This window comes from Haemaphysalis longicornis, unplaced genomic scaffold (assembly GCF_048455015.1).
Source record: "Haemaphysalis longicornis isolate Haplotype H1 unplaced genomic scaffold, Haemaphysalis longicornis Haplotype H1 scaffold_4, whole genome shotgun sequence".
Taxonomy (NCBI): Eukaryota; Metazoa; Arthropoda; class Arachnida; order Ixodida; family Ixodidae; genus Haemaphysalis; species Haemaphysalis longicornis.
In genome coordinates this window covers 41,990,979-42,017,714 of record NW_027526361.1, presented here as the reverse complement: position 1 = coordinate 42,017,714, position 26,736 = coordinate 41,990,979, and the positions used below count along the sequence as shown (strand labels likewise).

The window sequence follows — 26,736 nt, the reverse complement described above, 5'->3', positions numbered from 1 at the left end:
TAAGTTTGGGAACGGCCTGCATTGGCATGAGCGTTTTTTGCGGCGCCTTGCACCTGACCACGCGCTGAGTAGTAATAAAACTATTATTACTAGTATTCATTTCTACCACTTTAAATTATCTTTAGTAGTTCCAATGACTACGGTTTACACGCTAGCCTTAACGGTGGAATATCTCGATACGTGTGCTTTGAAGAGAAAGGCACTTACATACGAGATTGATTACCCCGTGGCCGCAAAAACGTCGCGGCAGTTTACACTTTCTTTCTCTAACCATGAGCTTTGTGCCATCAGTTTTCTTGAGTGACAGCATGGGAGCCTGAGAGCTGAAGCCGAACTCCCATGTTTGTAGTGGTCATTTTATCAAGGGCCAAAGTTATCCAACCACCCAACAGCCCAAGCTACAAACCATCCCCCCCCCCCCCCCCCCCCCCATTTGCCGTTTTACAACATGCATGGAATAAAGGCTGGCACCGATATTTAAAAAATGTGGCCGTGTTCTTTATTGCTTAAGTATTCTTGGCCAAGTACCTAAAAAAATCATGTGCCTAGTGAAGAAACCAAAAACGCGCGACTAGTTGCCTCAAATAGGGGTGTATCAGCCAGAGCCCCCAGCACAGATGCATTTCCTATACACTGGAAGCAGTTATGATTTGGAGAGGGGTCATGGAAGTGCAAAATTAAACGGCTAAATCATGCACTTTTCCGCCTAACGACGACAATGGTTTAACGTGGAGCTTTCTTTGTGCGAAATAGAATGAGAAAGGGTCAAAGTGAAAGACGCTGCGATCAAAAGACCAAACCGCGTGCTGGTCAAATTCAAAGCTAAACTAGTCAAAGTTTAAATCCAGAGGGCGACCAAGGAAACCCACACGAGAAAGCTTTGCAATAAACCATCATCGTTGTTAGATGGAGTAGTGCTTGATTTTTCAAGCGTAGGTGGAAGCTTCTAAAACTCCACCGCAGCATTCAGTTGTGAAACTGAGGGCATGGTTTTGGCGCCCTCCTGTCTCTTGTCCTTCAGCTACGCAGGTATATTTTGAAAAACCATTAACCAATTAGCCAGCAACCGTTGCAAGTCTTGTAAAGCAATGCTTTTCCACTACAAGCAATAACGTTCTCATGCAGTATTTTTTCTGTAAGCGATTCGCGATGGCTGAAACGTATTTCTGTGAAATTAAACACGTTCATACCGTAGGAATAAAGTTACGGAGCATCGTGTATCACAATTTCTGTTTTGGGGTAAATCTTAGAAGGCACCTGCCCCCCCACCCCAACTTTGTCTTTCTCCTGCGCACGACGCCGTTGCGTCATCAAGTGTAAAAGGCCAGCGTCGCAGAATTCCTGAATCGGCTGCACACACAGGCTTTGTCGGAGTATTTACCTGCAATATATTCCTCGATACGCCAAACTGCATGAAGTGTTTTCACGAACGAACGGACTTGCACTTCCAGCTTGACTTCCAGCTTGGCGCATTGAGCGTTGTCTCCTATTTGTAATTACTGAGTATGAGCGTAAATGACATGTGGCATGCCTCAAAAAGGTCGCCCCTACTTTCAAGATTTACTGATCTGAAAGAAGTCTTTGTGGTCATTTACACTTTGCAAAACGCTCCGCAGCAGAATGACTGAAAGCCATGCACAACTACGCTGCGCTGACCGCCACCAGCATTCCACTGACGAGCGGTTCGCCACGGGCGGCGCTGTTGGCTGAAGTGATGGTGGTGCCATACAACGGCCACCCGTTCAACTTTGTTCCATTCACTAAAATATCATCATCATTCTTTAGTGACCCTGGACCGTAGTCGGACAGTTTACCCAGCACCAGGCCTGCGTCAACTGCGACACCTGCGTCGTATCGGACGTACCGACCCCTCCGGACCAAGTTCAAACAAGTTTGAACTGCGCGCGCCTCCTTCCGGAACGAACAAACAAAATTTCTGGGACTGTATGTCTGGGACAACGTCTGGGAGTCCCGGAACGTCAGCGGACTGCCCGGGGCGCAATCAGATGCGGTGCTCGATTTTTTTCGTCTATTGTTATGACAAAGGACCGGCCCAAAGTATCTTTTTTCTTTTCTTTTTTAGACACAGCGAAGCGCCCACCCACGCCTTCAACCTTGAGATGCAAGTTGTAAAATCAAGATTATAATTAGCTAATTTGACTCATATCTGTTATAACTACGTAGTACCTACAAATAAATAAATGTTTCTACGAAAAATTTTGGCTAATTTAGCTTTTGATGTTTGTATTTCGAATTTTGCCACGTCTAAGCCCATTTTAGGCAAAGTTGCTGCCATTGCTGGCCACGGCATTTCCCGCCATTCCGGCTTGCTGTGCATTCTGGGATTCATCCGTGTTCAAGAACATGGCGGACAAAGAGGATGAACCGACGATCGCTCAAGACTTGGTTGTCACCAAGTATAAAATGGCTGGAGAAATGGTCAACAGTAAGTCATCACTTCTCTCTTTTTCACCGTGCCACTTCGTCATGCAGCTAAAGCTCTTGATCTGTACTTTGTTTTATTGGGCCAGCCGCGAGCACTGTGCCACATGTGGAGACACGGCAACGTGTTTAGTTGCTCGAGGCGAAACGCGCCTGAATATGATCTCTTTATTTATAAAGACAACGTGGCGCTTGGGCCCCCCGAGTGATGCTCTTCGCGTCAGCTAGAGATTCTTTGTTCTCGGATTAGTTGCCTACTTCTTTGTTTACGAAAGACCGGTTGACTTGTGGGGTCCGCTTCAAGCCGCGAAGGGTTCGACGTGCAAGACCTGTCCGTAAAAAAGCACTCTCGAGCTTTCAAAGGCAGTAGCTAGTGCAGCGCGCCGTTGCACTTATCTAAGTGACTTGTTTTGTTGCTTAAATTGCGAGTCGATGGCTTTTGCCATTCATAGAATCGCAAGTCCTGTTTCTGGGTCAGTTAAACCACCCAAGGCAAGTAAACGTCCCGTATGGTATTTACGCTCGCAGTTGCAATCGTTAAGTGTGCACTCAAACATCTGTATCATAATAATGTTCTTTAGCATTGCCACAATTACCCCCGCCGTCAGCTTTGCAATTGCATGGCGGTTTCACTGTAGCCGGCGAAGCACCCGCCATATGGAACTTGTTTGTTTTGCGGTGCGCATTTTATTCTGCACGAAGCGTTTGCGTGCCCAATCAACTTCGTTTGGCTCATAACCACCGCAAATTTAATTTCCGTGTCATTATTATTGCTTTTCAGAAATTCTCAAACAACTTGTTGCCATGTGTCAAGCCGGAACATCTGTGCTTGCCATTTGCGAAGAGGGTGACAAGCAGCTGAATGAAGAAACGAGCAAGGTGTTTAAAAAGGAGAAGGAACTAAAGAAAGGTACACATGTGCCAACCGGGAAAGGGAACTTCCTTGGTTGTTTCTGTGACAAGCCTTGACATTTGCATGTAAGCGGGCATGACCTATATTTTCCTAAACTCTGGAATTTAATTTGTGAGCTCAAGTCAAGTTATGCGCGACGGGTTTAGTCTGATCTAGGGTAGTTAATTGTGCTGACTTAATACAACAGAGCGAATTTAGACACTAGTTTGTCACAGAAAACGGATACAAATGTGGAAAACACTCATGACTTTCTGCGGCCTTCCGGGGACTTCTTTAGTGGTCACCTACTAAAAAAAAAAAAGAAACACGGTCAAGTGTTGCAGGGGCAAATATTGCTTCTGAAGCAGCTTTTTTCCTCGCCTGTAGGCATTGCCTTCCCCACCTGTGTCTCCGTCAACAACTGCATCTGCCACTACTCGCCTCTCAAGTCTGACGCCGAGTACATTCTGAAGGATGGGGACGTGGTGAAGCTGTAAGTGCTTTGTGTTAGTAGGCAAGCTAGTATCGCAATTTTTGCAGTGGCTTGTCGTTTTGATGTACCATCTTAATGGTTGGCGAGAGCATGGTAGCGGATGGTGTCCGCTACCACAGCAGCAATCCGCAGAAGTGGCATCACCATAGTGCCGTGTTTGCAACACACTACCGGCATGCTTAAACTGCCGGTGAAGTGTAGGTTCGTGGCAACAATGAAGGGCTGGCCACTGTGTTTTCCTTGCCTGGTTGGTGTAGTTGCTGTGTCACACAGATGACAAGAGAAGCACTTAGAATCAGTGAATGAGATGTGGTCAAAGAAAAGGCCCTCAAGATTTCTTTTCTGATTGCGCTAAGTGTTAAGTCTTGCTTTTGTTTATAACTACAGCGGGAAGTTGTTCGCTTACGTGTGCACGACGAGATTCTAACGTCGTCTTCCTTTCGTTGATAACTGCGGCCAGAAGCTGTATGCTTACGTGCGCATAACCAGATTTTCTGCCCTTGGCCAGCACGGTTCTACCAACTGCTTGGGAGAGGAGGATAGAAACACATAATACGCACTCTGTTGATATATCATCACTTACACAAGGGTGACAATTAGATGGAGTGGCGTTCATTCAGGGGAACTTGTGCCCAACCAGACCAAAGACACCAGCATGGCATTCGTGTTGCAAAGCCCCGCTCAAGTGTTCTTCAATGATGTTCCCTTCCCGCTCTCTCTCTCTCTCTCAGAGTTCCTCGAGTGCGTGCTCACGTGGCCCGTTGTGAGGCTATGCGGGCACATGCTGACACGACATGCATTTAGCCAGTTGGGAGTGCATGTGTCAATATGATAGTTTTGTTACTGCTTAATGCATCTAAAAAAATCCTTGTGGATGTTTTGTTCCGTTTCGTTCCAAATCCAGTTGAGGGTGTTGTGGAACCCCTCTAAAAAGCTCTGAAAGTGTCCAAAAAGCTTAATAGCACTTTGGTATCACAAGTTCCCCTTGTGACATGCTTATTCCATATAAGTAGCAACACCAGATGTTTTGTCTTCATTTTATGCGGTGGAGATCACACATCACTTACATTATTTTGGTTTTTATTTAATGCTTTCTGTGTGTGTGAGGGAAATTGTTTTCAGTGTTGACGCTGTGGTGCATTCTCTCATTTTAGCTCGCTCCACACATTTTATATTTCAGTGACCTGGGCGCCCACATTGATGGGTTCATTGCGGTTGTGGCGCACACTGTCGTCGTGGGGGCTAGCCAGGTGAGAATGCTTCGTTGCAAGTGCAGATCATTCGAACTGGACGCCATATTGTGCCTTGTTTTCGCCTAAACTTGCTCGTGCTCTTAGCATGCAGTCAAAGCAGAGCCAATCCTAAGGAGCCCTAATAAATCTGGCTCGTGGTGGCTTCGGCAACTTGTCAGGCTTGCTAACCTGAACCTGTTGCACATTTTTCTGTATTGCGCAGGACAACAAGGTGAAAGGCAGGAAGGCAGATGTCGTGAAGGCTGCGTACTATGCTGCTGAGGCTGCGCTTCGACTGGTGAAGCCTGGTGGGGAGGTAAGAAAGAACATTTAAAAAAAAAGGACCCCTTTCATCTGAAACACACACTTGTTTCCGCTCAAATTTTTCACTAAGGTGTTTTAGTTTGACCCACTGCATGCTTCATGCCTAGCACAGTGGAATTTTAAATTGTGGATGTAGCACAAGTGTGTTATACAAGCGTGCAGTTGGTGCAATGCTCAATACGTTGCCATTCCCTTTGGAGCAGAAAATTAGCATGAAAGGAAACAAGATGGCAGGGCAACGAGTGTCTGTGCAGACAATTCTTTTTTTCTTAGCTTACAAAATACTCATGTGCACAATAGACAATGGAATGCATGAAAAGGGTAAAGACGCAAAGAGCACGGACAAAAGAGGAAGAAAGCACAACAGATGACACCGTCTTGTTCTATCCAACTTTTTCCTTTACTCTATTTTTTGTCCTTTTTTCCTTTTCAAGTACAGTCGAACCTCATTATAACATAGTAGTATCGGAATAGCAAATTAGTTCATTATAACAGTAGAGGTATAACAAATCTAACAAATCAGCTTCAACAAATAGAAAATCTGCCCGCACAAAAATACTTGATACAAAAATGCATTTTTTTAGGTATCAAATCCACCATAAACAACATAGCCCTTACCTTTCTCCTTCATGAGTACGTCAAATTACAACAGAACAAAGTTCACTTGACAAAACAGGCCTGCGTCCTTATTTATTGATGAAGGATGTGATCTTCGTCTGGTGGCTACTCGCAGCACTGAGAGTAGGATGAAGTTTTCTACGGGGTCCACTAACAAAAGGGCCTTTATGCTACTGCATTTACTTAAGACAAGGTTTTTTTCTTCATGTAGCTTTTCAGACTCCTGGTCAAATATTTCTTCGTTATGTCCGATATCGCGCGCGGCCCTCACGGTTTCAGTTTCATTACAAAAGAATAAGCGTGATTGAAATAAAGCGTGACCAACCAAAGTTTGTATTTAGTTCGTTACAGCCAATAATTCACTATATCCGTGTTCGTTATAACGAGGTTCAAATGCATGTCAAACCAACTCACCCTCATTAAGCTTTTTGCTAATGACATGTGGTCTTTGCGTCGAATTTTAGCATGAAAGTGTATTCGGGGAAGTTTCAGGAAGTGTGTCAATAGGCCACAGTCAAACTCAAGTTCAAAGGGGTTGGCAGAACAGTTTATCAGTAATTCACTCAAAATTCCTTTGAAAGCAGCCACACATTCAGTAGGTGACCAATATTTTGCAGAAATATTAAAAGCTGTGGTAAAAATTATGACGATTAAACAAATGCAAGGTTGTAATTCTTCTCAGCACTGTGCTACAGAACCACACCATCCGGACATTGCTGGCATAGTTTCGATGGGGTTTAATTTTCTTGGGCTTATGGGCTGTCTACAGCGGCCAACTGCACTCAAATTTCACCTCGACCAAATTTATTCTTAATGTGTAGTAAGTTCCTCCGAATGAGCTGGGACACAAGTGGTAGTCCCATGAAACGCCTCGTTAATCACTCAGAAGCGTTTAAAAAAGCTCCGACGCAGACCACGCTGCACCTGCTGGCGGATCGCGTAAACAGCCATGGTGCGACTGTGACGTTCCAGCTGGCAGGGGCTTCTTCCTCTGGCCAGCCACGCAACTCGAGAACCGGTCGAGCTCTGCTGCGCACACTTCACCCATGTGCTGCCCCGTGCGCGCGTAGAGCTTGCGCTCAGACTTTCTCCCGAGCTGGTGACCATACAACGTCACTGCAATGGCCGCGCTCTCCTCGGTTTCGGTTTCAAAATTGTTGATTTTTTGCTGACCGCTTGCGGCATCCATGCGTGTATTTCAGCTGTTGTATTTTGCATGTTGCTTTCTTTTTAAGCAGACTATACGGAAATAGGGTTTTCAAGGGGTAGAAATTTTGAGTGCAGTTGGCTTTTAAGTCGAGACAACGGCGGATGGCCCGAAATACTTTCAGTGCAATTTTTGTAGGAAATTCTGGGGGCCCTGAAAGCAGAGGATGAGGCCAGGTAGAAATTCAAAAACTTGAGTGGAGCTGTTGAAGCCGAGAAACCCACTCTTGAGAGCAAACGATGGCCTGCAGAAGCGGCACCTAAGCAGCAATCTCTACGTGACAGTCGTGCAGTTTCTTTTCTCCCGTTTCCAGTGAGGTTCAGTTTCACCAAATCAGCCGACCGAAGCACCTATCTTGCAGAAGCACGCCCTTGGAGTGTGTGCCGCCCACTATTCACTGTGTCTAACCGCCGGGGTTGTCAACGTTTTGTGAGGGGCGACGCGGGCCAGCGAGGGCCCGAGACGCGACCAAGGCACTCGAAGGCAGAAAACTAACTTTATTAGCGAGGCAAGACGCCTCGAGGAGCCTCTCAAGCTACTACCGCCGGCCGCGCGCCGCACACTCGCTCTGCTCGGCTTCATGCTCGCTTTCGATGTCGCAGGCAGGTGTCGCCGTAGTCTGTGCGCTTGCGGCGCTGGCTTCTGATGTGTCGGGCAGGTGTCGCTAGTAGCCGGTGCGCTGGCTCACATCCGGCTCCTCTCTGTTGGACCAAGTCCCTTTGGTCACGGAGGTGGCACTGCTTGCTGCCTTCACTGCTAGAGGGAATAGTCCTTGGAGCGCTTGGGGGTTCGGGCGGCTTCCGCTCCAGGGGCTCCGCTGGCAGCTTCCACTCCAGAGGCTCTGGCCGTAACTTCGGTTCCGAGGGTTCTGGTGGTGGCTTCTGCTTTGCTGACACCGGGGCTTTTTGGGCGAATTCTTGGGCTGATGCGATTTGGAAGACTCCTTTTTCTTCCGTTCCGACTTCTGCTTTCGCGGTTTGTTGGAAGGGGGAGGCGGCGACGATGGTGGACGACGTAGCACGGAGCTGCTCATTGAAGGCTTTGCGGAGGCGGGTTCTGCGTGCGCTGGCGGTGGAAGCGAAGAGACTTTCAATGCTGCTTCTTTTTGAGAACTGTGCCCCTTCGAGGAACGCTTTTTGTAGCTTTTGTCCTTCGACTTGTCTCGGTGCTTCTGCGATGACTTGTCTGCTCGCCTTGAATCAGTTTCTGACGATGAACTTTTGGCCTCAGACAATTTTGGCTCTGGAATTTTGGCTTCCAACTGCTTTAGTTCGGGTGGCTTGTGCTCTGCATTGTGCTCAACATCTCCTGCAGATAAAGGTTTGGCGTCACATGACTTGTTTTTCTCCTGGGGTATATCTTTGTGCCGCTCCTTGTCTCTTGAACTGCTCCGGTGCGCTTTACTGGTCGATGAGGACGAGGGCTTGCGGGAACTGCCACTTGTGCTGTTGCGACTTTTGCTCAACTTGCTTTTGGACTGGCTGCGTTTCTGCTCAACTATTGGAGAAGCAGCTTGCTTGCATTCAGGAGAGGGGCTGTAGTTGTTGGGAACATCCTCTTGGCGAGATAGTGCTAACCACGGCGGTTCATCTGGTCCTGGGAGTGGCAAACACTGGAGTCCTGCTGAGCTGTGGTGTCCAGGCATATGGTGATTGAACAAGGACCCCTGGATCATAACAGCGTTCGACATCCTGGGCAACAGTCGTTCATGGCACCGAACAATCGTTCCTGTGGGTGCGTGGCGAATTTCAGTTGGCATGGGTGGCTGAAACACCAATTGTGCATGGCTTGCAGAAAACCAGTCTTCACCTAATATAAGTGGCACAGCATTATTATGGAGGGCGGCTGCTTCAACCAAGGCGGTGATAGGTCCGACAGAGACCTCCAAACATACGGCACCAGCTGGAGCTACTGTTTCTCCACCGACGACAACTAGAGGGGGTCTAGTCCAGGGCAAGAGGGGCAAAGAGCTGACCAGGCAGCGGGAAACAAGCGTCACTTTCGATCCACTGTCGGGAAATGCATCCACTTGACCAATCCCAGCAATTGTGGTGGTAACAAGGGCACACTGGACCAGTGATCCATCGAGGGTTTCCGAAGGGGTACTGTGGAGAGCTGGGAAAGAATGTGTACTAGACGGAGCGGTAGCTCTAGATGGACACCTGGATGCGAGATGTCCTTTTTGGCGGCATTGCAAGCACACAGCTTCGTCCAAGTTCTGTCCAGGACGGTAGGCAGGAGCACCATGTTTAGCGGAGATGGTGTGGTATCGGAACTCTTGTTGGTCTGGTGGCAGGGCTGAAATTCGCTGTGGCCGGCTCGTTCTGTCTGACACAGCCTGAGGATTCATGTACGCTGAGTTGCGGGAAGGCGACTGTAGGCTTGGAGTGGGTGGTGTGGCGTTTAGATACCCTGGGCGTGAAAATGGAATGGCCGAATGGCTCAGTGTTTGATCAAGCTGAGTGACAATGTCCATATATGCTGCGACGGTCGCTGGGCGTTGTGCTGCTATAGTAGTGGCCAGGTTCGAGTCGGCAATGTTTTGAAGGGCGTACTCTATGCGCTGAGTGTCCGAGAGAGTGACTGGGCATCCAGAGATGAGCTTCAGCTTTGCCAGAGAATAGTTGACAAGATTCTCTTCGTGTGCTTGCACGCGACAAGTAACTGCTTGTTGCCACTGCAGCAAGGTCTGCTTGGCGCTGAATTGATCTAGGAACGCTTGCCTGAACGTTTCCCACGTCGGGCATTGACAGCCAATGACGGCTTTCCAATCAGCGGCCGCTCCACGAAGTTTGCCCATGGCGACGGCGAGTAGTGTTGAAGGCTGCCACGAAGCAAGGTTTTGAGTTCGCTCCAACTCTTCAATCCAGTGGGACGCTGAAATGCCGCCGTCCCCACTGTAAGTAGGAAGCGATGCGGACAGGTCTGGAAGAGTTGTGACTTGAACAGGGACTGCAGCGCGTTGCGACACATGAAGGAGCTGCTGAAGTAAACCTGTCAGCAACTCGGTAGTTTGTGCTGCATCGGAGCTCGGCGGAGGCGGTGCTGTGTCAGGGCGCTGGGTGGACGCCGCGGAGTCTGGGGAAGTGGGCGTGGCTGAGCGGTTTTGAGCGATGTCGGCGATAAGGCGGTTTATTACTTCTTCCTTCGGCCCGGTAGCGTCCAGATTTCGGCGAGCCAACTCTTCACGGAGATAATCTGCTGTAAAGCCTGCGAGGTCCTCTGGCGTAGCCTCGTTCCAATTCACGAGCGGCATGGCGGTACAAGGCAGCAAACTGGTTACGAGACGAGAGGGCGAGTAGGGCGAACGGTTTGGGCACTGAAGGCAGGTTACTTCATCGGGCGGGCAGGCGCCAACACGGCAGTCGGCGAAACACAGGGCGAAGCGCGAAATGGCTCCGGCGAAGTGGGCGGTAGCACCTGCACACGGAGGGAGCGCTGGGCGACGAAACTTCAAGGGGCGATGCTCCAGGCACGGTTCGGGGTCGACTGCGCCAGTTGTGAGGGGCGACGCGGGCCAGCGAGGGCCCGAGACGCGACCAAGGCACTCGAAGGCAGAAAACTAACTTTATTAGCGAGGCAAGACGCCTCGAGGAGCCTCTCAAGCTACTACCGCCGGCCGCGCGCCGCACACTCGCTCTGCTCGGCTTCGTGCTCGCTTTCGATGTCGCAGGCAGGTGTCGCCGTAGTCTGTGCGCTTGCGGCGCTGGCTTCTGATGTGTCGGGCAGGTGTCGCTAGTAGCCGGTGCGCTGGCTCACAGTTTAATCTAGATGAATACTGGTCGCAGCCTTTCCATTGGATTTTCAGATTGCCTCATGGGCGCTGTAACTATTAAGATCCCAGTTCAATTTGTATTTTGCTCTGATTGTGTCATGTACCATATCAGTACAGAGGGAAAAAGCATATTGCTGCAGGTAAATGTAGCAGTACTGTTTCTCTACTGCTCCCAATGTGTAAATGTTATCTTTTTGAACATTTTGAAAGCTATTTCAAACGCCCATATCCATCCCTTCCACTGCACCACTGCTTGTGATCCTGAGGGTCATAGCAGCCATTCAGAGTTGTAGAGAAAGAAACTGGCGAAGCTTGCACTGAGTTGCACAAGACTTGAACCATAGCGAAGCTGCAGGATTTCGTTCTGCGTGAGCACTGAAGGACACATCACCACGCATTTGTACAAGTTTGAACTCGTTTATTTACCGTCGTCGCTTTGCACTGTGCTAGTAGTAGTCGTGGTCGTATGCATCGATACTGTCGTGTTCCTCATGCCAAGTATTACATGCGCGGTGCCGCTCGACGACGGCTGGGGCGCGGCGGCGGTGCGTAGGCGCACGACGCATGCGCGGTGTTCTTGGAGTCTCGTCGAGGTTCCGTGGAGCAGGTATTGCGCCAGCTCTGGTGTTGTTGGTTGCTAGGCAACGAGAGGCGCTTCTCAAGGTGTTCGATGTTTTTTTGCTGAAGTCACTGCGCGTGTTGGGATTGGTCGGCAGTTGCCGCGAGGTACGCGCCCACGAGCGCTCAGCATTTTCTTGGTATTTTTAAAACCCGTTACATTCCACACATTGCAGCTAGCTACAACAGCTCCGCTGTTACAAAGTGGGGGCATGCTCTCTAAGGGGGTTGTTTTACAGTAAGGCAGTCAGCCTCAAACAACTCATGGTTTGGAATGATAGCTTTTTTGTATGGTTTCATCAACTGGAGAGTGAAATGTTGAATGTGTAAACCGTGACAGATTTCTGGGGCTTTATTTGTAACAAATTTTTTTGCCTTGTTTCTTTTTTCCCCCTTTAATCAGAACAACGCCGTAACTGACGTGATTCAGAAGGTGGCAGAGTCGTACAAGTGCAAGCCCGTTGAAGGTGAGGAACTGCTACAGCAGGGTGTTGATTCGTGCTTGGGCAGTCTACCATTCACAAGACTTTTTTATTTTTTGACATAGCCACTCCATAGCAACCATTTGACTGCTTTGCTGTTGCAGGTATGCTGTCCCATCAGCTGAAGCAATACAGGATAGATGGGGAGAAATCCATCATCCAGAATCCAACAGAAGCCCAGAGGTATGGAAGCACGCTTGAATTTCCTTTGGACTAAATTCGTGTGGGTACTGTCTTGTGGCATTTGCTTACCAGTCTGTTACTTGACTGTCTTGGTGTAGAGCAATTCACATGCAAAAACTTAAGGCAGCCACAAACGGGCTTTCCATTACTACATTCTTTCATTGTTAAGTAGTTCTTGCAAATGGTTCTGTAGTGATGGACTTTGACATGACTGGCATGGTGTGGAGCGAGTTTTGCTTTGCTGTGAGGCTGCACCTAATCTGGATCTGACGGGGGGGGCGGGATTGAACCTGCCGTGGTGGCTCAGTTGCAGTGCTGAGCATGAGGACATGTGTTCGACTCCCGGCCACGGCAGCCGCTTTTCGATGGAGGTGAAAAGCGAAAACGCCCGTGCGTTCGAGATTTTGGGGCATGTTAAAGATACCCAAGTGGTCAAAATTATTCCGGAGCTCTCCACTACAGCACGCCTCACCAGCTGTGTTTTGTCGGCGCGTTAAACCCTACAATCAATCAAATAAATCGACCGGGGGGTTTGCTACCTCTTTTGCAGAGTTCCTAAAATCTGGCTTAAAGGTGCTTAGTTTGAACTGGACACTGCTTGGACCTGTTCGTATCAAAGAGCTACTCAATTACAGTAACTTCATGTTAATTGTCTTGCTCTTGCACCGAGCGCAGAATAACTAGAGGCAATAGAAATAGCGTAAGCAAAATGGCTTGGGCACGAGAAAGTGTAGAGCGGTCATGTTGCGTTGACTGGTATCATCATTCCGTCAGGGGTGAGACAGCTGCGCATATTGCGCCTTTTTGATACAATTCCATTTTCCTGCGCCAAGCTGCTCCAAAAGCACGAAAATTGCGCCAAACTGCTCCAGAAGAGCCTGAAAGGCACGGATTTTGATGCTCATGTCAGTTCCGGCGGGGACGAAAGCCTCCCGCATCCCGGTGACCGCTTTTATTGGCGGTCGATTGCAAACACAGAAATGGCACAAATAGAAAGATTGAAGAAATGAAGCAAACGATAGCTTCTAAAACACAATTGGCTTTCTGTCCGGGTTCGCTGAAACGGCCTTCCCGATTAGGCATCGCTGTTGCTACAAGCATGGCCGTCGCCTGATCTGCCTGCTACTGGCTACTTCGCGCGCTCACTGCGCATCGCCGATATTTTCCCTGGTTTATTTTACGCTATCAGCTTGGTTCCAGTCTACTCATTCTATCAATTGTGGCTCTGAACAGTGACGTTAACGCGGGGATATGGTTTGAGATTGGTGCGAGATTACGAGAAGTTGCGCGGCTCGTAAAAAAAGTTTTGAAATGTGGGGCCTACGACTTTGGCGTGGTTTGTCCTTGAGTGCGAAACGCAGTGCGTGCGTCAATAATCGGGTTCGTGAATTGAACTTTTTGGCTCGTTGTGGTGTTATAAAATGCTGAGGTGTTGCTATGCTTCGAAGCGCGATCGCGAGCCTCGGCCCAGGAGGGAACCGTCGGCACGAAAGTTACGGGCTGCGCTGCGGCGGCGCGACCTGTCCAGGCAGCGCCCAATGGCTGCAGGACTGCATGGTTGCCATAGGACGCGACTAATAACACTTGATGTATGCGAAGTGAAATTTAATGCCAAAATCTAGGTGGCTAAACAGTAACGCTACTCAAATGATCACTGGGTGGACGTGCGCCCCACGGACTGCAACGGGTAGGCTGGTGGGGCTATGCGACCGCTAGCTCGAAGTTGCTCAACTGTTGCCATGACTACACTCGTTCGTACAACACAGCCTGGGATTACAAAAATAATAATTTTAGCATTGAAGCGGTAAAAAAAAAACGCCACAATTGCAGAGCCCTTAAATTTGATAATGTTAATGGCAGTTTTGTTGTCCGTGTTGCGTACAGCCACAACACAATCTCACCAGTTAGGAAAAAGGTAGTGCAGTTAGAACTTTGTGATACTCTTTAAAAATTCTTTCGTGTAAGGCTGTTTCAGTGTTCTGTGTATTCAAAACTGATTGGAATGTGTACTTGACCCTTCAAATTGCTGAAATTGTGATTTTTTAAGCTCACAAGACGATGTATTAAATGTCCCTACCTGCTGCAAATCAAGATTCTTCTGCTCCAAAATCGAAATTTTGCTGCTCCGAAAACTGCTCCCAAATCTATTTGGGCTGTCTCACCCCTGTTCCGTGTTTCTGAATTTGTTCTGAATTTTTTCAATTTACTAGGCCTTTCGTCAGTGTAATGTTTACCACTGCTCAAATTTGTAGAAAATTCTGGGGGCCCTGAAAGCAGAAGATGAGGCCAGGCAGAAATTGAAAAACTTGAGTGGAACCGGTGAAGCCAACAAACCCACTCTTGAAAGCAAACGATGGCTTGCAGAAGCCGTGCTGGCCGGCCGGAGAAGCCGTGCCAAAGTTATCTAGTCGTGCCGGAGTTATCTAGTCGTGCCGGCCAGAGAACTCACTTTGGGGTGGAAGCCATTTTTTCCAACTGTAGCCAAGGAAAAGGATGTTCACTGTCAGGGTGGCATGGCAATTGTCTTCATCTGAGCGCTCCTTTCGTGAAATTAGCCTTTAGGGCAGTTGGAAAAATGCACGCCTGCTTTCTCTCTCTCCCCAGAAAAGAGCATGAAAAGTGTGAGTTTGAGCTTCACGAGGTCTACGCTATCGACGTCCTAGTGAGCACGGGGGAAGGCAAGGTCAGTGCTGCTGTTTGCTCTCTTTCTGCTCCTTTAACATTGGTAAGGTTAGATCGCGTGTCATGTAAATGCCTTTCGTGATCCCTTGCAGGGCCGCGAGATGGACACCCGGACGACCGTGTACAAGCGTACAGACGAGACCTACCTGTTGCGAAGCAAGGCTTCTCGAGGTAGGTTCTTACAGAATCAGCTGTCTGTGCCGATTGCTGCGTTCGCGATGGCCAGCCTAGTCAGTGTCGGCAGAAATGTTTGTGTGTCATTGATGTTCACGTGATATTCATGGGAAAGAACTTTACCTAGAGTTGCACATCCTCTAAAACAACAGTGTGCACGTAAAATGAAATGGATGTGCAAATAAAAATAAAGCACAACAACACGGGGACCTTACAAAAATGCCCTCTCTCTCCACTGTGTGGCAAAAGCCAAGAATTGTGTTGAATCAATGTTTCAAATAGGCAACAAGAAAATATGACACCATTAAATTGCAGAGCACCTACAACTATAGACGTTTGGCAGCGAGTGCCCACATTTTTCCCCCATTGTTTGCGGTCATAGTAGGTCTATAGGATGAGGAACCATCTGAGAACTCTGCAGTGACTCTTACCTGAGTACCATTGAGCAGTTAACTAGCTGCCTGACAGTTAATTTTCATTTAAGGTCGTATGATACAGGGCTGCAGTTCAATGGCAGTGCAGTTTAATGTTTAGCTGGTTCAATGCTGCTCCCCAACCTTGTGAGGCTTTTTGAAGATCACGCTGAACAGATTTGATGTTTGGCATGCCAGTGTAAGGGCCCCTAGAATGGTCCAGCCTACTGATGGTGCTCCATGGCTTCATTGTAACCTAAGTGCCAGTGCCTTTCGTAGGGCACTTGTGTCGGCACTGAACTATGGAAATTGAAGGAACTGCGAAGACAATACCATAAACACCTCCAATTGAATGGTTCTGCGCCTTGTAACCTAACTCACACCGCTGAAGAACTAGAGTGTTTAAATGGGGTGGGTCCAGATGGCCCATTTCCTCCACCAAAATACAACCTGCTTACAGCTTTATTATTATTATTATTATTATTTTTTAGGTGCAGTCACAACAATAGTTGGCGAGTACACTTCGAGTTTATTGTGTTTACCTTCAAATCATGTTAGATAATTTCTCTCATGTTTTTACACCACAGCCATTTATATACCCTTATCACTGCAACATAATGTTATTTTAAACTTCAACTACGGCAAGTTTGAGCTTCAAGTCCGCTGTGCTTTTTTAATTGCAATTCCTTATTTTTTTTCCTTTTTTTTATATATTTCAGCCAAATTGGATGCTTATCAACTGCTGGAAAGTATCTGGTGACTCCCACTAGTTTCTCTGTTTCCCTTGTTGTATGTAAGGCATACTTTATTAGAGTTTGTCGATTCCCCCCCCCCCATTTTTTTCTATTTTTTGTAACGAGCACTGTTTCAAGCGGGGGCACAAAGTTGTATACTGTCCTCATGGTCCCCTCGATGGTGTGTGGATTGGATTGGATTGGAAATTGATTTAGCAGCAGTAAGCATGATAATCAGCTAATCCTAGGCAAACAGGAAACCTAAGAATAACCAGCTGAACCTTAGCTCACGCTACGTATTCCTGGCATAGCCGAGCTAAGCCACTGCTTTTTTTTTTCCAGCTTTTGTTAGCATCGTAGACAAGCAGTTTGCCTCAATGCCCTTCACACTAAGGTAAGTTTTGGCTGGTTACCTTCTCCACGTTAAGCTAATAAATGCTGCACCTAGTTTTCGCCAATAGTTTGTGCTTAATCCAGAGTGTACAGACTAAGGGGCCTATTGTGGGACTGGTGTATAATCAAATCTTTTGGGTCATGGCAGTTCTCAGTACTTCAACACAAGTTCAGTCGGTCTTCTATTGCAGGGTGTCTAGCGACCGGGAAAACCGGGAGAAGTCAGGGAATTTTTAGCCACCGGGAAAAGTCAGGAAATTGTCAGGGAAAACCACTTTGGGGCCTGCCCAAACAGTTTTGGAATAGGGGAAACCAGTCGAACGCAACGCAAACCGAACGCAACACGTTCGCGCGCGACGAAAGCGTGAACCGCATGAAACGTTTTCTGGTTTTTCTGCAAGGGAAAACGCGGCGCGTACGCCCGAGGCGCGCTGACGCCGCCGCGGAAACCACCCGCACGGTGCGTGCCGAGCGGTAGGCGGTTGCAACATGGCGGCAGCACCGGCCGCGGAGTAGTGCGGTAGCTCCAACGTCCGCTTCTAATCGCTCTTTAAAATGCTACTCAAGGCACAAATGCCCTTGCTTGTGCAGGAAAGGAGCCACCGCAGGCACGAAATCGTCGACGCGGCCGTGAAAATACCGTGCATGAATCGCGTGCAGAAACTTGCCGTGCGGTTCACGCACCTGGCTTAGGTTGCTGGGTGCATTTGTGGCAGAGGGACGTCTAGGTGGTGCCCAAATCGCACGCAAGACGGGCCTTTTTTTCCAGCGAATTTTAAAAGGTAGCGTTTTTTGGGGGCTATCTTGAAATAACTTTCTTTGACATCAGGAGCCAGAATTACATAATCAAAAAGGAACACGGTTTAGCGCGAACCCAGTAAACTGCATGGGTTGTTTTCTGCTAGCGAAAACGTGCCGCGCACGTCAAGGCGCGCTGACGCTGCCGCGGAACTACACGCACGCTGCGCGTGGTGCTGCCGGCGGCGGCAACATGGCGGCGGCTTCGACCGCGAAGTGGTGACGGGAGCTCGAGCGACCGCTTCTAAGCGCTTTCTCAAATGCTGCACAAGGCACGCACGAAGTTGCTTGTGAGGTAAAGGAGCTTATAATGTGGGCGAAAACGGTACAATAAAACATCATCCGCGCTGCTACTGAAAGGGCCCATGCAATACCTGCCGGGGTGGTAAGCCTTAACATGTCTGGCGGAGCCAGCCGGCTGCCTCGAGAGCTTCGAAACTGCCGCCATGAGGCGCGCGGCTCCCCATTGGCGCAAGTCGGCAGGCTCCTCCCTCTGCCGCACGCGGCGCGGGTCATTTTCTGAGCGAGGCAGAAACTGCCGCGCACGCGAATCGTTGACGCGGGCGTCAAAAAATCGCACGCGCAACGCACCATGCGGTTCACGTTGCATGTCAAGCCAGGACAATCCAGAAAAAAAGCAAAAGGTGCTTGCTGAAGCGCAACTTGAAGTTTCTATCCCGCAAGGTGAAATAAACTCTCTGAAGCCGTAACTGAAGGCAAGCAAACCTCGAACTGAACAAACTGAAATTAATCAAAGTGCATTTTGAGAATTAGGGCACTTGCAACAAATGTGTTTTTCCGTATGATAGAATGTCTTTTCTCTACGCTTTTTATATACTTCACGGACCGTTTCCACAAAATGGCGCGTGTTGTATTGGTCAGGGAATTTCAACTAAAACGGTCATGGAAAACCTGGAAAAGTCAGGGAAATTGAATTAGGCAATTTGCTAGACACCCTGTATTGGCATTGTTTTCCCCTAACTACTGCTGATGCATGTAGAACATTTAAATCTTTATAAAGATTGGGCCTTCTGATCACCCCTTGAGCCTACTGCCAACAAGGTCTTCTTTGCAAATTGTAAGGGCCACAGAACCTCAAGTTTACTGTTATGAAACAGTCCTAGAGTAAATCAGCATTTAAAAAAAACTATGGTGTGACTGCTGTACCAATGGCATCAAACTGTCACAGGGGAAAATCTGCTATATGTGAAGTAACAATTTATTTTTTTTTGGTTTGTACAAACGGAGCTGCCTCAGCTTGTATTAGTTTGCATTTGAGAGGGACATCGGTCATCACGGAGAGTCCTGTGTGTGCACTGAGGGAATGCATGCTGGAAAAGCCAGAGAGAAAGCTGGGCGAGTTGGTAAGGACGCATGGTGAAACAGCAGAAAAAAAAAAAGAAACAAAAGACAACAGGGTGGAACAAATACAATGCACTGTTTTTTTTTTTTTTTTCCACAAGTTATTTCACTGGTAAAGCTAGCTAAGAAAGATACACAGCAGATGACGGTTGTGTCGTCTGCCTCCTTTCTTTGGGTGCCCTGTTCTTCGCTCTAGTTCTGATAGGTGCAGCCGGATGCCATCGGTTATAGAGATGGCTCCCTCTTACAGTTCTGCTCGTTGGAATAGCTGATCCACTTTGACGTGGTTGGGATTGACCTTTGAATGTTGATAGCACTATGCCACAAGGGAACAAATAGATTAATATGCATAAGAGGGACTTGCAAAGAGCGAAAACGGTGTCAAGATTCTGGCACACCTTAATGACCCCAGGTGGTCAAAATAAATCCAAAGCCCTCTGCTATGGTGCTCTGATTTTTATTTTATTTAAAAATTTATTGCTAATTTTGGCAATAAAACGGTACTAGCCGAATTTTGAAATTGGCTTCAAAATTTTGTCAACATTTATGAGCTAAAGCTTTTGCTTCAGAATATGACTGGCTCATTAGTTTGAAATAGAGAAGAAGCAAAGTTCTGTTTTTGCTTGCACTTTTACTGCATGCATCTATTGGGGCTTGTGCGTGTCACGTACATTTGTAGCTGAGGTTTTGTAACCTTGTGGATGCTTGGTGAAAAAAATCAATGTTTAGTTTAGAGACGTGAGAGTGGCAAAGTGTTCCCGCAAACTGATCTCTTTCCGTACCTGCCCCGTCAGAGCATTTGACGAGGAAGTGAAGGCGAAAATGGGCGTGCTCGAGTGCGTCAACCACAAGCTGCTTGATCCGTTCCAGGTCCTGTACGAGAAGGAGGGTAAGCACAGCATTCCATTGCTGAGATATAACAACTTTTAGTCACTCTCATTTGGACTTTATATGCGGCCCACATTCTTTAGCATAGCCAAGCCACTCTATTTGCATTTGTTGTACATCTCGCATTGTTTTTCCATGGCACTGTTTCTTTTAAAAAGGCACAAGCTTCGTCAGACATTAGGGTTTTTCCTTACGGCTAGTCTTTCTGCCAATAACCCACGAGTGACAGGGGGGTTGAAGGAGAGAGTTTGTGACATGGCCAGGCAGAAAGAAAGCAAAGCACAAGTTACAATGATAGGGAGGATACAAATAACTGGGATAGTGCTCATTTTAGGCCACTTTATAATCATACCTGCCACAGGAGTAAAATACGTACTCTTGTTATCGTCATCGGCAGAAGCTGCGACTTGTGTTGTCTTCTTGGGTTGGGCTACGCATCCATATCCAGAATTCACTGCCACCACGGCAAGCCTGTTTATAACACGTTGGTGGGTTGGTTAGGACTTCCGTGTTTGCGTCCCTCTTTGTATGACTGCCGAGTCCGATGCAATACGATCTGTGGTACGACCGCGGTAGTTGCTTCGCAGTGCAATGGTGGGCCCGAAGCGGCAACGGTACTACCAAGTGTCTTTGAAATCGTACACGCCATAATTTCCGTACTCGTCAAAGAAAGGAGAGATGTTCGGTGGCGCTGCTGCCGCCATAGATTGCCACCGCTGCCTCTATGAATGGCGCTCACTTTGCAGCCTTTGAGCCACGGCCAACTTGTACTCGCTCCTAAGGAGGTTGGGGTTGAGTTGCAGCAAAAGGTTGTCCCACCGATAAACAAAACAGCCACTCTCCTCGCGTAACCAACATCAGTGCAGCACACCCTACGTTACGGAATCACTCGAACACGCCTTGTACAAGGAAAAACAAACTGCCTCGCGGGCAGCCTGGCAGACGTGGAGGAGTCACGGCCGCCTGCTCTTTTTAGGGCCTGTACATACGTCGCCTTAGCAACGGGGACGCACAGGCATGCAGAGGCATGGTGGTGCACACGCATGGTTGCTGGCATGCGCGCCACACCAGTGAGTACAACCTTATAAGCCTACAAAACTGAAGTGTACAAATTGTGGCCCATGGTGGTTGCACTGGGTGCTGTTTTCCCGGAAATTTGAAGAATGCACACGTCTGTCATTGACAGTGTGCTCCTCTGTCCGTACATGACTTGGAAGACGTAGGGGATTGAAAGCATCAAGTGGTTGTTGCGATTACTTTTCTTTTTTACAATTTATGCTCAGCCGCCGTCAGGGCTGTAGGAATTTTTTCAGGGACCAGACTCGCAGAGTTCCTCATGCTCGCAAAGCTGAGAATGGCAGTGGTGCTTTGCCAGTTTCTGCAGAAATACAGCCTTTGTGCAGCATGTACAGTAAAACCTCGTTACAAGAGACACTCAAGGGAGCCAAAAAATGTGTCTCTTGTATGCAATGTTGCTAACATGGCGAACATAGGAAAACCGACCAAACCGCTTTCATTCAAATGTCTCTTATAACCAAGTGTCTCTTGTAACAGTGTCTCTTGTAACGAGGTTTTACTGTATATGAAGGTGTCCCATGTCTGTGGCAAGCCTTGGTGTGGCAAGATTCCCAATAGCAAGGAAGGCATACTGGCAGATTGTATAGTTGGTACCTAATAACTCCATTGTGGAGAACGCTTTGTTGTTAGCTGATATTGTGAGCACCAAACCTGCTTCAACACATCTTGGCAGCTATGTTATCGTTAGACAGAAGAGTTTAACTTATAAACTTTTGTCAGTCTGCAAACTGCATTATGTCATCGCTGGGCTTGATGCTCTCTGCTTTTCATTATGTGCCTTGCTGTGCCTTCTTTTTATAACTTGCATTAGCCCCCACGTCCACCCTTGTGTTGTTTTATGGGTGAACTGTCCTTACTGCAGCATGTAGTTCTGTCTGTCTGCTGAATCCCTCCTCTGTGTCACGGTGCTTGTTGTGCAGGGGAGTTTGTGGCCCAGTTCAAGTACACGGTGTTGCTGATGCCCTCCGGCTCCCACCGCATCACTGGTGGCCAGATGGACGTCGACATGTTCGAATCCGAGTACAAGGTGGAGGACGAGGCCCTGAGTGTGAGTGGACTCCCGTTTCTCTCACTTATGCGTGCCCAGTTTCCTTTCCTTTCCAAAATGCAAGTTTGGTTCATTCGAAAGATTGCCTCGTTAGAATCGTACTGACACCACTTTTAACGTAAACTTCACTCAAATAAGCTGTATAATTAGGAAAAAATGGAGAGGCCATGCGACCCACTCACTCATTTCCCGCAGCAGAACTTATGATGTCATACCAGCCAGCTCTGCGATTGGTGGAGGCCGGCGAAAGCAAACATAAATTAGGCAGAGCTTATAAGCTTGCCGAACGGGCTATTTGCGTGTAAATTTAGGCCACTTTATTTTTAAAGCAGTAAGAATGGTGGGACCGACAGTGGAAGATACGAAAGTATGCGTAAACATTGAAGTACCGATGCGTACTGACGTTGGTATTGCGCGAACTATGCTTGGTTTAGCTGCACAGGACTGCGGGGCTTCGGGGTAGCTTTGAAGACACTGCCGATTGGCGCAAGCAACGGTGTCTTACGTGACCATATTTGTCGAGCAAGCACTATGTTCCACGAAATGATTATTTTCTCCCTGAACAAAAACACGCTTGGTTCAAATACGGTCAAAACCAAACCAGAGACAGAAAACGGCTTGCTATGGTATGGTGGCGCCATCTAGGTTCACTAACGGTAAACAAGGCTTTCCAATCTGCTGCAGAGTGGTCGGCTCCTGTGATGTCATTGCAGACCACGAAAACGCCTGATTTAGCGGGAAAACCAAAATTTTAACAGAAACTGATTAATTTCTCAGTGAATAAAACATCATTTGCATCCCGACAAGCACTGGGGACACTATAAAACACGAAATCTTTCAAATTAAACAAACTTGTATTTTGTCTTCATGGCTCCTTTGAAGGTTCTGCACGCTAACTACATGTAGTGATGGTAGTGAACAGGACAGATGTTCGGGGACCGGAGATAAATGTAAAAAGCATGCCTAGCTCTTCTAAGATACTTGAGGGGGTATCCAGAAGGAGGGCCTACGATTGGAGGTGCCCTGGAAGCAACCACAACGCAAGCCAAATTTCTTTTGTTTTCTCGCCATCATTGGTGCCTGGGCAGAGGCTGTTTTCCCTGCACCTCCTCCTCCTCTTCACGGTCCCCTCGTGTCCCTCCTGCCCAGGCTCTGCTGAATCGGTCAGTTATAGCCAAGTCGGCCAAGAAGAAGAAAAAGAAAGCGGAGAAGGCCCTGCTGACGGCCACCGACGGTGCGGGCGAGGCGGAGACCATTGCAGCCGCGGAGGACTGACCGGCTGGGTGCCCCACTCAGGAACGCTGCCTCACCTTCACCGTGGGCCAGGTGGGTGTTGTAGTACCTTTGCAGTGCGTCCAAAAGGGATCTGTTACTTATTTCCGCTTGCAGAATCATCAGTATGAAAGGCCTTGTTGTAATCTTGTGCTTTTTCCTGTAACATTACGATGCCGAAAATTTGACCTTTGTTGAAATTAAAGTGCAAAGAAAGGTCCTGCCATGTGGTAAAAACTGTCACCGTCCATTGCTGGAAATTGCAGGTAGGCAGAGGTGTGGCAGTACGAAACAACGTTCTTTCCTGGAATTGGCACGTGGACATTTAGGCAATTTTAGGCTTGAAATGACTCCATTTATGTTGTCCTGCTGTTCTTTGCAGTGGATGGAAGCTGCATGTTATGGCAATATCGCATTTTGTTGTACCGTATTTACTCACATAATGATTGCACTCGCGCAATGATCGCACCCCTGAAGTATGCTGTCGAAGTTCGGTTTTTTAAATTTCCCGCGCAATGAACGCACCCTGAACTAGCCACAGCAGTATGTCATATGTGTGCAAAGTCTAGCTGATGATGGCTGTTTCCTTCCCTTTCAAAGAGGACATGAATACGTTATTGCGGCAGACTTGCCGATATTAGTGATATCAGCAAGCATGCGTTCAATATTGATGAGGAAGAAACTCACTAAATGCAGATAATACTCACAATGCAAAGAAGAAAAAAGCGCTCAGGTTGCTGAGTTGGCCGCCATGTCTGTTTTGATGTCCCGCACTGTAACAGTGCAGCCACTTTGTGGTTGTGCCTAGAATATGCAGTATATTCTATGCACTGTAGTCAAACTGTTGTCACCTCGCAGCAAACTCGTACCGGTGCGTTTGGTTATTCATGAAAACATGGCGTTTTGCGTCACTTTGCAAAACGGCTGGCGGCGGTATATGGAGTTTTTATTGATCATTTTTATTATGTTCATGACAGCTATTGCAAAAATTTATACCCACAACTTGCTTGCGTTTTCTGTGCTCAGAAATGTTTTGCAAGAAATTTACTCTGCATAATGAATGCACCCCTAAAATTACATCAATTCTTTTGAAAAAAAAGTGCGATCATTACGCGAGTAAGTACGGTATATGAATGGGTTCACCAGTAGTCGTGAAAAAAAATGTTTGCATTATTGCAGTGATCTTCATTCGGTCAATAACTCGGTGTCTTTAAAGGCCAACTGCAATGAAAATTCACCTGCTCCAAATTCTGTTTCAACATGTAGTATACACCACTAAAGCATGGGTGGAACAGCTGCGCCATTGAGCACTGAACTTGTTTAGTTTACCTGCGCCATACTGCGCCGAACTCCTTTATCAGCACTGTCCTACGCCGTAGCGCCCGAATTGAGTCGCGAGATACAACCGCCATGATGCCCGGCGCCCGAAAACATTCTGTTTCGGGTTTCAGCAAGGCGTTTGTGGTTTCGTTTCCCTCAAGGCTATGACCGGCTGTGGAAGTTGGCTTTGGCTTAGCTGTAAGGCCGCAGGCACTATCAAAACTACGTGCCTTCTCTGCCTTTCTTTGCCGTGTTGCATTTGCACGGTTTTGTTTGCCAGTGTCGGCTGCTGTGCCACGATCATTGGAAAATGACCAAAAGTAAAATGCTTTTGTGTCTCATCGCAAACAGATAGAATAATATTCACATGAAAGGTTGTAGTTTATTGGAGGTTAGCATCAATTTAGTCGGCCATTTGTGGTGATCCCAGCTTTGCTACCCGCAACTTCCTGTAGGTGCATGTATTGTACAAACAGGGTCTTTGCCCTCGCTTGGTAATTCAGTTCACTTTTGTTGAGGTATTTGCGTCTGTGAACTTTGGGGTTAGCTTTAATTAGTGGAGGATGGTGCAAAATAGATCATACCTTACGGCAACGCTCATGTTACATATTCTACGGCGCAAGTTCACCGACTCTCAACCCTCTGACGGGCGAAGACAAAGCTAGTTCAGCTTTGCGGGCACTGAAAACATCCAAGCAAATGCGAGCAAACATCTTGTTTTGCGGAATGCTGCCGTGAGTTCGCATAAACAGTGCCGTGTACTGGTCACGAAGCAAGGCCTGTTATCTGATCTCTTCCGACTCTGCGTGTGAGGTTTGATCTTTGAATGGTGATAACGAGGCGTGCTCACTGGGGCCAAAAGGAGATGACTCCGTGTTTTGTCAACCTCCAGATATAGTACAAGAACTGCATTCTTCTTTCATAGTATGTTCTAGTGCATGGTAGAATGCCTGATATAGTAGCTAGATCAACGCAATTGGCAGGGGACTGTCACAGTGGCCTGTAGGGAGATTATGGAGGCACCATAATGCTGTGAAATGGTCCGCCAGCCGTGCCCTTTTGATTCCCAACTGCAACGTCACTTCCGGCTGGCCGTTATGACCGCCCTTTTCTCCTGTTTCTGTTTGGATAAGAGCAATTTTCGATCTTCGTTTGCAATGCAATGGCGCATATTTGGGCCCCTGGATTTCGCACTTCCCACCTTTGAAGTAATACTACCCAAAAACAGCGCATTTAGGAGCCCAAAAATTTTGTTGCAGTTGGCCTAAGTGTTAGATATATTTTTGCTAAATTTCTTATACTGATGAGTCCTAAAAAAAATCAAAATGATTAATTCCCTGTGTTAAGCTGTAAAACTGGTATGTAAAAACAAAAGGGCTTCACCTGAAAATTTCTTCGTAGCAGTTCCGTCCTGTTTGTCAGGCTTATATATTTACCCAATTCACACAAAATTTTGGTAAAAATTACACTGGCTATGGCTTTTGAAACTTTTTGACTAGTAATATCTCTAGTGGACATTGAATTTATTCTGTTCATGTGATGGAAGTTTCTCTTGGCTCTCTTTTGTGTAGGTAGACCACATCTGAGAAGACACGTACAACTCAAAATCGTCATGCTTTTTTTTTTTTAAATAAAGACACGGCCCTGTCCAAGCCAGCCACCGGTGTTGGAACTTCTGATCGTGATACCTGGGCTCATGGTTTGGGCTTTGAGGTGGAATAAATTGTTTCGCAAACACTGCCTTACCTGAAGGAGGATGGCCTTCACTGGTGTACCTTTCTGATGAGTCCTTTTGCTTCTGTGTACGTCCTGCAGAGAAAGGCTAGCCGGTGCTGCTAACCAGTCGATCCCAGGTCATATTACTTTGGAATTACATCGTAGCCAGATATTCTTTGCCCAACACACATCCTATCTGTGGGTTTGGGCTAGTTGGTGTCAATGATCCATGTCTGCACAAAAAGGGCAGACAATCTTTTATTACAAATGTTTTCTGAACCCACCCATACAGGGCACTGCTGGCACTCGTGCCGTGCCACACAGAACGACCGTATTTAATATGAATTGACGTTCTATCGCGGCGGGTTTTACACGGTTGAGCTGATATGTACGCTTTGAATATTCTAGGAACATTTAGTGGGATGCCGATACAATTTGTATTGAGCAAAGCACTAAACAAAGGATAAAGATTCCCCCACCCTTTCTGCCAGTCTGTGGCCTCGCTATTTGAAGTGCATGTTTGAAAGCCAAGATTATGCAGTCAAATCCCACTGCAGTAAAATTGGTGTGATGTGCAAAAAATTTTAGTTAAA

At 47.5% G+C, this 26,736-nt stretch overlaps 1 protein-coding gene across 1 annotated transcript; it reads left to right on the top strand.

Moving 5' to 3' along the window:
- Window positions 1–2,288: 2,288 nt before the first annotated feature.
- Window positions 2,289–26,167, top strand: LOC144178580 (proliferation-associated protein 2G4). Its single transcript, XM_077706521.1, has 14 exons — window positions 2,289–2,446; window positions 3,224–3,352; window positions 3,722–3,827; window positions 5,008–5,077; window positions 5,283–5,375; window positions 12,005–12,068; window positions 12,188–12,266; window positions 14,871–14,949; window positions 15,041–15,119; window positions 16,612–16,663; window positions 19,617–19,711; window positions 21,708–21,835; window positions 22,985–23,161; window positions 25,999–26,167. Exons 1-13 carry the CDS (start codon window positions 2,365–2,367, stop codon window positions 23,108–23,110), a joined length of 1,182 nt encoding a protein of 393 aa, XP_077562647.1. The 5' UTR covers window positions 2,289–2,364; the 3' UTR covers window positions 23,111–23,161; window positions 25,999–26,167.
- The last annotated feature ends 569 nt before the right edge of the window (window positions 26,168–26,736 follow it).